Genomic DNA, 13533 nt, shown 5'->3' on the forward strand with positions numbered 1-13533 from the left:
TGTATGCAACAAGGATATGAACTGAAGGCGAGTGTCACACTAGAGGGACCGATGGGTGGACACGATCAAATGGCAACACGGCCCTTGCCAGGCCTTGGCCATCAATGGGCCCTCTTTTCATAGCGTGGGCCATCTTTTGAGAAGAAAGTGTGAAGGCCAGAGATTACCGTTGGTGGCCATCGGGCAAAGGCAAAGGGGGAAGGTGCCCCATTGTGAACCTCTTCAGCTTCCCGTTGATGAAGGAGTGTTGTGTCCAGCTTAATGTAACTTGTGTTGTGCATAAGTTAGGACAAGAAGCTAGTCTACAAGGGGGGGTATCTGGCACCACAGACAACACATACATCTTGCAAGTAACTCGTGACTCGAAGAGCTGACATTTCTAGCACCTGTCTATTGTAGTAAAATGTTTTCTCATGGTTCTTCTCAGTGTACTGCTGGCTAAAGAAGTAGGCATCCACATTCACTTTTTGCACATTGATGGGTGTGTGTTGCATACGTAGATCCATCTATACATACATACATATATATATATACATACATATATATATATATATATGTGTGTGTGTGTGTGTGTGTGTGTGTGTGTGTGTGTGTGTGTGTGTGTGTGTGTATACATACACACACACACACACACACACACATATATATATATATATATATATATATATATATATATATATATATACATACACACACACACACACACACACATATACATTATATATATATACACACACACATATACATACACACACATATATATATATATATAGATACATATATATATATATATACATATATATATTTACTTCGTAAGCCTAATGTGGTTTTGGCAAATAAAGGCCTAGGAAGTGGCCGCTTGGCATGATCTAGGCCATTGCCATGGAGCCCAATCACACGGCCATGATGTTGCTCACATTCTTTAATATTATCCCAGATTTTTTGCATTCATGAGCAGGCTCAGAGTGACAAAACTAATAGCCACCTTGCTCATTTAATAAACTCAAGACTAGTTCAGACCATATAACAAAATTAATAGCGGAAAACTTGCAAATTGTGCATTCTACGACGTTGTTTGTGCCCTATAACTACCACCTGCGCTTTGCAGACCTGTCCTATTATTATATGACAAGGGTTCTTGTTTCTTGCTAGGAGCGATATTGAGTATTCATATTCGCCGATTCGTGCACGAGTGCAATGCACTAACAAACAAAGCAGATTGTTGCAAGATTTACCTTTACTTCAAAAATCAGCATGTTGACATGAAAGAGCTTAATGGAATATGAAACGTGCAAGACTGGTGTTGGATGCAACATAACTGAAAAAAAGTGTAGGACGCACGAGACAGCGAGCTTTACGTGGTTCGGCAGGTTGCCTACGTCCACGAGAAATGGGGGGTTTGTCTTGATATTGCAGTGCAAAGATGGAGATGTACAAGTACATTTTATAGCAGCAGTGCTGCTGTCCAACAAGAAGCCCCCTGTTATAATTAATTCCAGAGACATTCCCACTGGTTTGATTTACCTTTTGCAAAGTCTCTTTAGCTGTTGGTTGTAGCCAGTCAATCTGCTACTTCTCTTTTATTTTGAGCTGCTTTTCCAATAATTCAGGGTCCTAAATAATCAGGACCTTCACCTGCAATGCTTTGCATTCTTTCGATGTCGTATCTCTGCTTCTTTGGAAGCTGGTTAGCAGTGTCAATTCACTCTCTAATTGTATATTGTACTGCCTCAGCAATTCTCTACACATCGGTTCAACATTTCACAGTAGAGTACTGACTTTCCCTTTCAAATTGGTCAGTAAGCTTATATATGATTGAGGCTGATCACCTTCATCAACATGCAGCATGATGGAGAAACAGAATGTTGAGCTCGAATTTAATGAGCTTGCCTTCGATCCCTGTGAGACTGACTGTAGTTTGTTATTATCGTTAGAACAGAGCCGATTCCTCGTGTCTTCTTTTGTGACTCATGAGTGCTTGAGCTGGCAATTAGCAACAGTACAGTGGCCTCAAGGCACGTACACTCACCTGATCTCTGATTTTGACACTAATTGTAGGTCAATATGGTTTTATATATTGCCAGCCTGCATATTGTTACAACTAATTCCCCACATTAACATGGTAGTAGATGATATATTGTCAAACCTCTTGATGAGATCAGATGCACTTGTCCCTTGAGATACGTTCCATCAAACAAACTGTACTATCGGGATCATACCGCCCTTACCATGGCAATATTTTCGGGCAGGGCATTAGCCCATTGTCGTCGGTAGCACTTTCTCCTCATAGCCATGCCGACTCTTCTGGGCTTGGGAGCGGGCTGACTATCCAGCATTTTATTCTCCTGATTGGCTGCAGCATCTGTGCGGGACGTTGTTACGTCTGACAATTTGCCTCCATTCATTTGCTGCAAATTAGAATTAGCTGGCATCACAGATTGAGCTTCTGATATGCACTTTTGACTGGTTATTCGCGTCGAGGCCGGTCCAACTACATTGGCGATCTGTTGATGATCAGTGACAAGATCACTTGCTGTATTGAGATGTAACCATGGATGACACAAGAGCTCATCCAATGTGAGCCTCGAATCGGGGTCCTTGCAGAGGATTCGAGTAAGGAGGTCCTTTGCCGAGGATGAGAGGCCAAAGGCATCCAGTTCCAGGTGGTTGCAGAGGATGGCTTCATGGATGGCGCGGATAGAAGCATCACGAGGGAGGCAATGCATGCCAAAGGGTAGAGTAGATGTGAGAAGCACGTGCACAACTACGCCTAGGCTCCAAATATCTGCACGGTGGTCATAACAGCCCTTTATAACTTCGGGCGCCTGGTAGCGTGGGGTTCCGACACAATCGCAAAGAGTCTCTCCTGGAGCTAGGGTTGCTGCCAAGCCAAAATCTGCAAGGACTGCCTCTTGCACATCGCTGCCATTCATGATGTGGTGGAAGAGAATGTTTCCTGGTTTGATGTCACGGTGCATGATATCTCGGGCATGGCAGCGTGCAATGGTTCGAGCAAGGCTGGCAATGATGGGAGCAGCCTCACGATCGTCAAGCTTGAAGAGGGGAGGGCGAGAGTCTAGCTTGGCAAGCAGATCACCAGCATCGCAGAAGGCAGTGAGGAGATGGAAGCATGTGTCATCGCCCTCGAAGGTGGCCACAAGGGGGAGGACGCCGGGTATGTCGCTCAGGTACTCAAGCACCTGGGCCTCCCATTGGACTTGGGTGTCTGTGAAGTGCTCCTCTGCGGTGAGCTTTCTTTTTCTTGTACAGGAGAGATTATGCCCATGATCAGTCCAGTCCTGGCCTTGATCTAGCTGCTGTACTGTCCGCAGCTTCTTGCTGCTAGGGCTAGGGCATGGTCGAGGTTTAATGACATGCGACCTGATGGTTTTGCAGGCCACCCGTTGCGTGTTCGTTTCCTGGTCCGTGCAGAGGAGAACAAGGCCTTGCCCGCCTTGGCCCAGCTCTTGCACAACCTCCAAACCGCTGTGGCTCTCCAAGGCATGGCAGCAGGCATCATGTCGAGGAGCCATAGCTCAATTTCAACGTAGGTGGTTTCTTCTACTACTTCGTCGTCATCGTCGTCGTCGTCTGCACCAGATGAGCACCCGCCTGCCTCGCTACGCTGCGCGTCGTCCGCGATGGAAAAGGGGCTACTTCAGAAAGTTCTTCTGCCTATACACGCTATCGAATGAATTAACTCTCCTAATGGCTTTTGCCCGGAATCTCCAGGGATGCTTTTGTTTCATCCCTTGCCATGCTACGCTAAAGGGGCCAATAAAAAACCACCCCCCTTTAGGAGGACTGCCGGGGCCAGTTTTTTTGTGCACTGTCGGACCCATTGTGAGACACAAATGGGTGAGAGTTGGGGTGGACAATGTAGCCAACTTGCAATCGTGGCCGTTAGATCTTGGGTTCAAGCCTTGTCCCATAAAGTCTCTTGAGAGACTGTTTTCTCGAGCACATTGCTCAAAGGCATAGTTCTCTACATCGGCATCGTAGGTAGTGTTAGTGTTGGAGACAAGCAAATCAAAGATGACCCTAAGCTAATACAAATTCATAAGTCTACTATCCTAAATAAGGCGAGTAATCACGGTGGCTTGCTAAGGAATGTAATGCAAAAGTAGATGAGGGTTGTGTTTGTAGAATTTTGTTTTTTCACAATAAATATTTTGAAAGGTTGTAGAGAGGGTATATTATAAAGAGAGTAATAGATATATGGCAAAATGTGATTAATAGGTCAAGTCATTTCGTAGTTAAACATGAAGAAGTTACTTGTTGACCAAATTTGGCCAAACTTGGAAGTTTAGTTTGTTGCTTTTTGAGATAGATGTTATACATAGTGAACTATGTAAAGAAACAATGTGATTATTTCAATATAGGTTGGGATTTTAGAGTTACTGTAAACATTTAAATGACATCAAAGTATGATAATATGATATTAATTGTTGCTAGATTTTAAAAACATTTCTAAAGGAATGATGGGCTTATGAATCTATCTAATGTTTATTAGTGCTACTTTCTTTCATTTGCATTTGGCTATTCTATGGCTGCAGGGCTTACAAATGATAAAAATGGGCAGTGGCTAGGTTGGGCACAACGACACATGGCAAGCTTGCAATATGGGGCGGTTGTTGGTAGCACAACATATGTGGGGTGATGTTGTCGAGCAAGAGATGAGCAGAACTAACAAGTAAGGTTACTGACATGAGGATGGTGGTACAATGGGTTGAACAGACAACAGGGTGAACATGAGCAATAGCTCACATGGTAGGCTTGCGGCAATTGGTGCCACTTCGATGGGTCGAATATTGCAGAAGATAAGGCTTTGACAATGTGGGTTAGTGTAGCTCTTGATGAAATTGGTGGAAAAACCTGAGGCTAAAGCTTGTCTGAGAGTGTGTGACAAGTAGGGAGCTCCTCAAAAACACTCACAATAGGTACACTAGGTAGGTAATGAAGATTGTGAGTCTTGATGGAGGGCACAATGTGCAATAGTAGGATTGTAGAGAAAGTGCATGAGACACCCAAAAAAAGAGGGTTGATGCCCTTTGTAAATTGTGGTCCCCTCAAAAATTCAAAAAGTCCCTTAAATTAGGGCGTTTTCTCACATGCCTTGCCGATAATGAAGATTTCATGCTTCTCACCTCACCAAAAAAGGCCTTGAGCATTGAATGCTCCCAGGTACTCACACACATATACACCTTCTTATTAGGAATGAGACTAAAAAATTCTAGCAATACTTAATATGAGTGATTAAAAGTGCAACTCAAAGCTGAGAATGAAGAGATTTTTGACCACTCAATTGAAGTATCAAAGTTCATCCGATTTTAGTATTTGAGGGCTCTATAGAATGAGCTTGATGAGCACCACTTGTACACACAATCTGTGAGATGAAATGAGAGCTACAAAGAAAGATATGCCTATGCAAAGTGAGGAATCACACCTTCCGAGCGAGAATTCTCCAGCAAACAGAAAGTCAAGCAAGCAATGTGAAAAATTACATGGCCTTGCAAACAACCTCATGTCCGTGACCCATTTTTCCATGCTACAATAGCAAGTCGAGCTGAATCAATTTTTTGACACACTGTATCTACCCAAAGACCGTCACTAGCCCCTCACCACATTCACCACCAACAACATATGTTGTCCTAGCCGCTGCTCTACAGCTTCCTCCACTTGATCGACCTTGTCACCATCTGATGCCCCTAGCATGCATACAAGCACTTAGAACTTTAGCCTACTACATGTGGCCTATTGCGTGCCCCATTTACCTTGCAATCATCCTCATCTAGCTTGGCCCCACGAGTTTAGGATATAGCTCATTACTCAATTCTACTATAGTGCTTCTGAACTTGGCTTAAGCATTATGCACCTGATATAGCTATTACCTCTGCTCCACACCTCCCTTGTCACCGCCACCTACCCCTCAGATCCACCCCCACATTGCTAATTACCATGTAATTTGGTCTATTTAACTATTTTAAGCCCTCATTCCCACCATATGCTCTTGAAAACAAGTAAGAGTGGGTTACCACTATCGCATAAATCCCTCAACATTTTAGCCTTTTTCACCACCAGCCCACCTACCCAAGCCCTTCACCACTTAGTCCAAGTGGAACACGTCCTACTTATTTACACACTTGCAAGATGTGTTAAATTATCCCCCGTGATCTTATCATTGTCACTTTTGCACAAGAGAACTAAATGTTGCCCCTAAGATTGGGTAAGACCTTCCTCTCACTACATAGACGGGGCACACGATCATGGTAGGCAAAAAGGTTTTTCTTGTGTGTTCAAGGTCATTGTGTTCCTTCACCTAATTGTGTTCTAGGGGAAGCTTGTGTGTGCCTACCACTTGATGTGTGTTAAGGAGAGAATTTTGTGTATCCCACCTTGTGTCTTGGGATTTCTTTTGCAGCCATACTTGTGCTCAAGGGGAGGATTGTATCCTAAGTACCTACCCCTAGTGTGTTTTGAGGGGAGGAAGTGTGAGTCTTTAGTGTAGACAAAACCCACATGGGGAGGGTTATTAGGGTGCATATTTTGTAGCACCTAATGTGCATGAGCACCCTCTTACACACGGATGCCTAGTCAACTTATGACATGTGATAGACCATGTGATAAATCCTAATGTGCATCCTCCCTGGAAATCCCTATGGCATCATCACCTTTGTGTGCAAATATGCCTAACTTAAGGCTATAAATTCATCTTGTGTATGCACTCAACAACCAACTAATAATCATTGTGTGTCTATGTTTTATGCTATCCTTGCAATGAGTAGTTAGTGTATTATTATTTTCTCTAATTATTTTAATTAAGATCTGGTTATCCACCATAGCCAATTAAGCCAACAAGAAAAAGATGGCTTTCAACCGATTTTTTTGGCATCACATTTGACTCTCGACACCTTGGCTTATGACATTGATTAGGTTTTTGACAATCGACCTTCTGAAATCCCATGAACATCGACAACCCTAATTGACTTTGGAATCCCTTATCTCCTTGCCATTGACTATCTACCTTCGACGATCATCCTACGGCATCAACATCACATTTGAAGTTATTTTTTGTATCGACTCCCCTACGTTCTATTTTGGCATATATACATGCCCTTTGGCATTGATGAGAGAGTTCTAGGGTGTGTTTGAGGGCTACCACGATGTAGTGTTGCAATGGGATTGTACTTTTTTGCTCCCATATAGTCTCTTGAGAGACTGTTTTCTCGAGCACACTACTCGAAGGCATAGTTCTCTACATCGGCATCGTAGGTAGTGTTAGTGTTGGAGACAAGCAAATCAAAGATGACCCTAAGCTAATACAAATTCATAAGTCTACTATCCTAAATAAGGCGAGTAATCACGGTGGCTTGCTAACGAAATGTAATGCAAAAGTAGATGAGGGTTGTGTTGTAGAATTTGTTTTTTCACAATAAATATTTTGAAAGGTTGTAGAGAGGGTATATTATAAAGAGAGTAATAGATATATGGCAAAATGTGATTAATAGGTCAAGTCATTTCGTAGTTAAACATGAAGAAGTTACTTGTTGACCAAATTTGGCCAAACTTGGAAGTTTAGTTTGTTGCTTTTTGAGATAGATGTTATACATAGTGAACTATGTAAAGAAACAATGTGATTATTTCAATATAGGTTGGGATTTTAGAATTACTGTAAACATTTAAATGAAATCAAAGTATGATAATATGACATTAATTGTTGCTAGATTTTAAAAACATTTCTAAAGGAATGATGGGCTCAAGTAATTTTGTATAAAAAATTAATCTAATAATAATGATAATATTTAATGAAAATGGCACTAGTTAATGGAATTTTTCTTCTTGTAACATTTTGTTGATCAAGTGTTACATGTGACATGTATGTATGAGTTTTTCCTTTGAAATGTATTTTATCCATATTAAGAATGTCTATACTTAATCCCTAATAATGATACATGTTACACTAAAGTAACAAGATTACATTTGCATATTAAAACCAAAAGTTGAAGAAAAATTCTTAGCTGTGAAGAAATTCTTTCATTTACGAAATTTACAACTTTTTGTGAGGTTTTTTTGGAAAAAAAACAAGTTACACTTCTTTCATCTTGATTGTGAAGAAATTCTTTCGTTTAAGGACAATTTATAATTTTTTAGTTGTAAATTTTCTTCAAATGAAAGGAATATTTACAACTAAAAAAGTATGTTTAAAATAAAAAAGTTAAAAAGAATGTCAATAGTTACTTAAATGAAGGGACCCATTTACAAACTAAACAATGATAGAAAAAAGTGAGCATTAAGTGAAAGGACCAAGTTACAATGATGGAAAGACCATTTACATTATAAAAGGAAGATATATTATCTTGATAAAACATTCCTTTTCAATAAAAAAGGACACTTATCCACCATCGACAACCTCTGTATCAACATCTCAAAAGGTGCACATTTTCTCAACCGTCCCCTATGGCCTTTTGCAGGCCAAAAACATATGATCATTCTCAATAAAACAACCAAACATATACATGCTCATGGGCTATAAAGAAACTCACAAATCCATTATCACATAGCTTTGAAAGTAAGCTCATGGAAATTTTTTTTGTTCCATTCATTCAGAAAATTAATACACATCATATGGCACCCACCCCATGATAGGTCTAGTTGTGACTCCAAGTTCCTTGTTACCCACAAGGCCTTCTCTAAGAGACTACTAGCCTATCAAGGTGATGGATAACCCTTATCAGCTTACGACATTAGTTTTGGGCTTCGACTAAGAGAACCAAGGTGGTTCTCCTTGCCTACCAAGTGCTAATAAGATGATAAGCCTACATAGACATGAACGTAAGATAAGAAATTCATTTTCATTGTGTCTAGTAGAATTTTGCCACTTTCTTGTAATTCATTTGTTCATTTTTTGGCAGTTTTTAATGCAATGCTTATGGAAAATGGCTAATAGAAAAAAGCTTATTCATATCCCTAGGCCATGATTGTAGCCTTAACACAATCATTAGGGATTTAGGATTAGCAAGTAGTGAACCTATATTAACCTAAGGTTAAGATCAATCACTCGTGATTAATAAAATTAACTATCGTTCCTAATGTGTTTAATTTTTATAAAGTTAAGTGTTGAAACTTTAATGTAGCCTAGTTTTGGAAATGAAGAGAACCATAATAAGAAGAACTTCACTTGATCCAAGTATATAAGGAAGGTGGAGATAAAAAAGAACAAGATGATGGAAGGACTTCACCTCTTTCTATTCTATGGATCATCCATGAGCAAGCATCCACTTCTTGTAGAGTCCCTTGATTTTTTATTGCAAGCCAAGTTTCTTGCAATCAATTGTTAGCAAACACAAGCCCAAAAAAACCGTTTATTGAAAGCCAAAAACACAATTTTTTTCATTGAAATCTAATTCTAGGTTTTTGAATACCTTAATTTGCCAAAGGAAAAAAACACATGAGAAAAAAAGTTCCTTTGGTTATAACACGATGCTCTAAAGTAGAAAATATATGCATACAAACCATAAATATGAGAGAATGCTTCTAAATAAGCAAATTTTACAATGTCAAAAAATCTCCCAAAAAGTTGGCAAACAACTAGCTAGAGAAGAATCAACTCCAATGAAATGAGCATGAATGGCTCTTAATAGCCAATTTTTTGCAATATTTTGCAATGCCGATCCCTTTGCTTGTCCAACAAAAAAATATCATGTTTGTCGATAACCCTTTAAAATAAAGCTCAATTGTTAATATTATGCCAACATTTCCCATTTAAATCAAGCACTAAGAATGCAACCATCAATGCGAAGTCCAAATTTTAATTTAATGTTTCGACCAAAGCATCAATGCACTGTCCAATGTTAGCACTCAAAAGTGAAGCCTAACATACAATAAAAAATTACTTGTCATTTAGTGCAAAGAGAGTTTTTAATCAAGCCAAGCACTGCACCATCATCTACAGAATGCATTAGCCAACTTTTTGTGCAAGGAAAGTGCATTTATGCATAGGAATTCTTAGACAATCATCACACACAATCGATGCCTACATCTCTGCTCAACATAGCATATATGATGTGTAATAAAAGAAAGAGTCTCCCTTCTTTGAAATGTAAACAATTGCCATTTGTGGATCAATAAACAAAGCTTGGCATTCCTAGCATTCTGCATATCAAGTTAAAGAAACTAGAGATGTCCTTAATGCTTCCCAACATGAAGTGTGGCCCAAGTTTACAATATAAAACATTGTCAACCCCTCTTTCAATAAAAGCTCAATTGTCTACAAACTTTCAAGATAAAGTTCGATTCTTAGTGCTTAAAACCATTGTGTCATTCAAATCAAGCACAAAAAGAATCATGATCAATCAATCAAAAGTTTTAATCCAATCCCATGGTCATTCACCCAAAATCAATGTGCATTTGGTATACATGTCAAAAGAAAGTGACAACATATGGTGAAATAATTTTTCAACATAGTGTATAATAAAATAGATTTGGAACTTTTTTGAGTCAATCAAAACCCAGTTTAGTATCATTGGCTAATACTTGCTCAATTTTTAGTGCTAGAAAAAATACTTTAATTCAATTCAAGCACTAAAAAAAACATTCTCAAGTGCGAACCTCGACATTTTTAATGCAACCCATGTAAATTTTAATAGCATATCACAATGGAATGTGTGTACAAATGAATGCTCCTAATAACTCATTCAACATAGGTAAGGAATGCAATTTGCAATGGTGCAGAATCGACCAATGCTTGAGAGAAACCCTTATCCCAAACGTACATAAACCCCTTTTAGCCAAAATGCATGGTTAATTTTCACAAAAACACAAAGTGGAGGTTTCATCCTTCTCTCAACCAATCATCTTGAATTTTTTATTTGCTCAAGGTCAAGAAAAGATGATGAGCAAATTTATTTATTTTTTGGCAAAACTCACAATTGTGAGTGATTGTACTAGAAAGAGAACAGAAAATTGCATATCAATCTCAAGCCCAAGCGGAGCCTTGAGAGGCGGATATTACATCAGACTTTACAACCATAAAGGCTTTGATCGAATGGCTTGTGCTGCCCAAATCCAATCATCCGAGTCATGACTTTTACTTATCGTATATATCAATTCTTTGCTTTCTTGAATAATTAACGAGAAACTAGCCACAAAAACTTCATTATTGAAGACACGGCAGTTCCTGACCTTCCAGATATTGTAGAAGAAGCAAAATCTAACAATTTGGGTACGGATAAGAAGGGCAGGACTCCAAAAGTGTTTTCCTCCAAGAGAAAGATCCTTCTTGAAGAAACCAGTCTTCCACATTCTTTGAATCTATTTGCACACCTTCCCTGCCGAACCTCTTATGGTTGGACATTCCATAAAAAGGTGTGACAGATCTTCACTAGCCCCCTGGCAGCCAGAGCATCTATCAGATCCTATACCTTGTGCCTGAATCTTGACGCCCATCGGTAGGGCTCCCCAAAGCACCTTCCATAAAAACACCTTCATGAAGTGGAGCCATTGTGGCTTCCAAATGTTTAAGGTGACCTCAATCCACCGAGCTTCTATCCACTGTATCTTCCATTGTTTGTTTACGAGGGTAAACGAGTTGTCCTTGTGCATGAGCTCTTGATATATGATCTTGGTTTGGGGTTTCAAAAAAGAACCATCTTTGGGCCATTTCCAGGCTTTTCACTCAAACGCAAAGTCTTGAATTGGCATTAGACCGTTGTTCAGGCCTTCAAGAACTCTATAGACAAGCATCTTCTCCATGCCATTTAGCTGAAGTTGATCAGCTAAATCTTCAAAATGTTTCCAGTGCTTGTTGGTTTCATCCCAGAAGTGGATTGGTCGTTGGAGGCCTTTATTGTTTAGCTCTCTTGCTATTTCCCTCCAATAAAGGTTTAGATTAACAGCAGTCGCGTTTGATAGCCAAATGGACCAGTGTGTAGTGGAGTTCTAAAAGTACATGGTTAGTTCCCCCCATTCCAAGACCCTAGTGGCACAGTTGCATTTTTGAACCAACTCTCCCGTTAAACCCCCCAATTTCAAAGTAGCCCATCCAGGTGCTAAGAGTTTATCGTGCATCTTGATCTCTTTCCACTATCCTCCTTTAGAGCAAAGCTTTGATTTGTCAATCACATCCTTGGTCATGATAGCCCAGGCTTGATCTTGCTTTGCTAAAGCAACCACAAACTTGGCACAAAAGGCTTGGACATGCATGACCGGGTTGTGGATTCCGAGCAACCAATTCCCATTTTGCCCACTGCCATGGCGACAAGACTTTGGTGTTGTTCTTCCATAAGAATCTCTTAGCAGGTTTCAAGAACTCCTTCCAGTTGCATCTTGCTATTTTGAGGAGAGGACTGGTGAAGGCAATGTAAGGGAGCATGAATGAGTTGATCATTTTTATTGGGCTTGCGAAGGGCAACAACACAAACTCCTACCTTTTCATTTTTTTTTAACCTTCTCCAAGACCCATTGAAATCGTTGTTTGTGAGAAACACCTACTCCCAAAGGGGCAACCAAATGTTGAAACATCTTTCCTTTAGTGACGACCTCCCCTGACCAGTCTGATGGGTCAAATGTATCATCTTTCGTAAGAGAGATCATTCTTGACTTCTCAATATTGCACTTTGAACCTGAAGGCACGGCAAAAGTGTGCACGGTCTCTAATGCCTTCTTGAGAACCTGGCGGCAGGATTTTAGGAAAAGGAGGGAGTCTTCTGCGAACATTTTGGCTACGAGTTGGTCATTGCCTAGCAAAACCAATCCTGGATGATGAGCGACTTTTAAGTTATGGCATCTTTTCTCAATATTGAAGGGGAAGAGGGGTGAGAATTGTCCCTTCTTGCATTGGAGGTAGACAATTTGGCAAGAATTTCTTTTTTCTTGTTTTTGAAGGGGAGGGGGTTAATTCCAACACTATCACTTAGTTTCTTGTTTGTTCATTTTTAAAAGTTTCTTTTCTTATTTTGCATCAGTAGTAGCCTATGTAGGTGACAAAGAGAAGCAAAGGGAGGAAGAGGGTAGGGTATGTGTGTATGTGTGTGAGAGCGTGCTTATGGGTATGTGAATATGAGCCTATGTTGTGCTTTGCACCACGATGGGTAGCACACCATAAGAGCCTTGAATGGAGCATGTGGATGTTTTATGGTGGTGTAATTAGCCTACATCATAATTGGACAATGAGGTAGAGGAATAATGTGGGTCCTAGGCTTGCATGATGGGGTATGCGAGGGCAGGTGGTTGTGAACACGGGAGAGTGTGTGCATGCATTCCAAGGTGTAGCAACAAGGATAGGTGGGCAAAACAAATACTTGTGTATGTATTTGTATTTGTATATGCACCATAGGTGGCTTCAAGTTAGTGCATATGCAGCCAAAAGGTAGGGTGGGTGAGGGGTGTGGGTCCATCCATGATAGCAACCAAAGAAGAGCGTATGTGTGTGTGTATGTATGTGTGTTGGGTGCAAGAGAGTGAAGGAGGCCAGGCAGAGCTAAGATGTGTGTGTGCAATGTGGTGATAAGGGTGGCCCTAGGAGAGTAGCACATG

The 13533-nt window shown here is 40.2% G+C and overlaps 1 protein-coding gene across 1 annotated transcript; it reads right to left on the bottom strand.

Annotated features, from left to right (window-relative positions):
• Window positions 1-2213: 2213 nt before the first annotated feature.
• LOC147428648 (calcium-dependent protein kinase 20-like) lies at window positions 2214-3533 on the bottom strand. Its single transcript, XM_086497621.1, has 2 exons — window positions 3382-3533; window positions 2214-3261 (listed from the first exon to the last, which is right to left on the bottom strand). The coding sequence occupies exons 1-2, from the start codon at window positions 3531-3533 to the stop codon at window positions 2214-2216; spliced, it is 1200 nt and encodes a 399-aa protein (XP_086353747.1).
• Between the last annotated feature and the right edge of the window lie 10000 nt (window positions 3534-13533).

Source organism: Adiantum capillus-veneris, chromosome 23 (genome assembly GCF_014529385.1).
Source record: "Adiantum capillus-veneris isolate H3 chromosome 23, ASM1452938v2, whole genome shotgun sequence".
Taxonomy (NCBI): Eukaryota; Viridiplantae; Streptophyta; class Polypodiopsida; order Polypodiales; family Pteridaceae; genus Adiantum; species Adiantum capillus-veneris.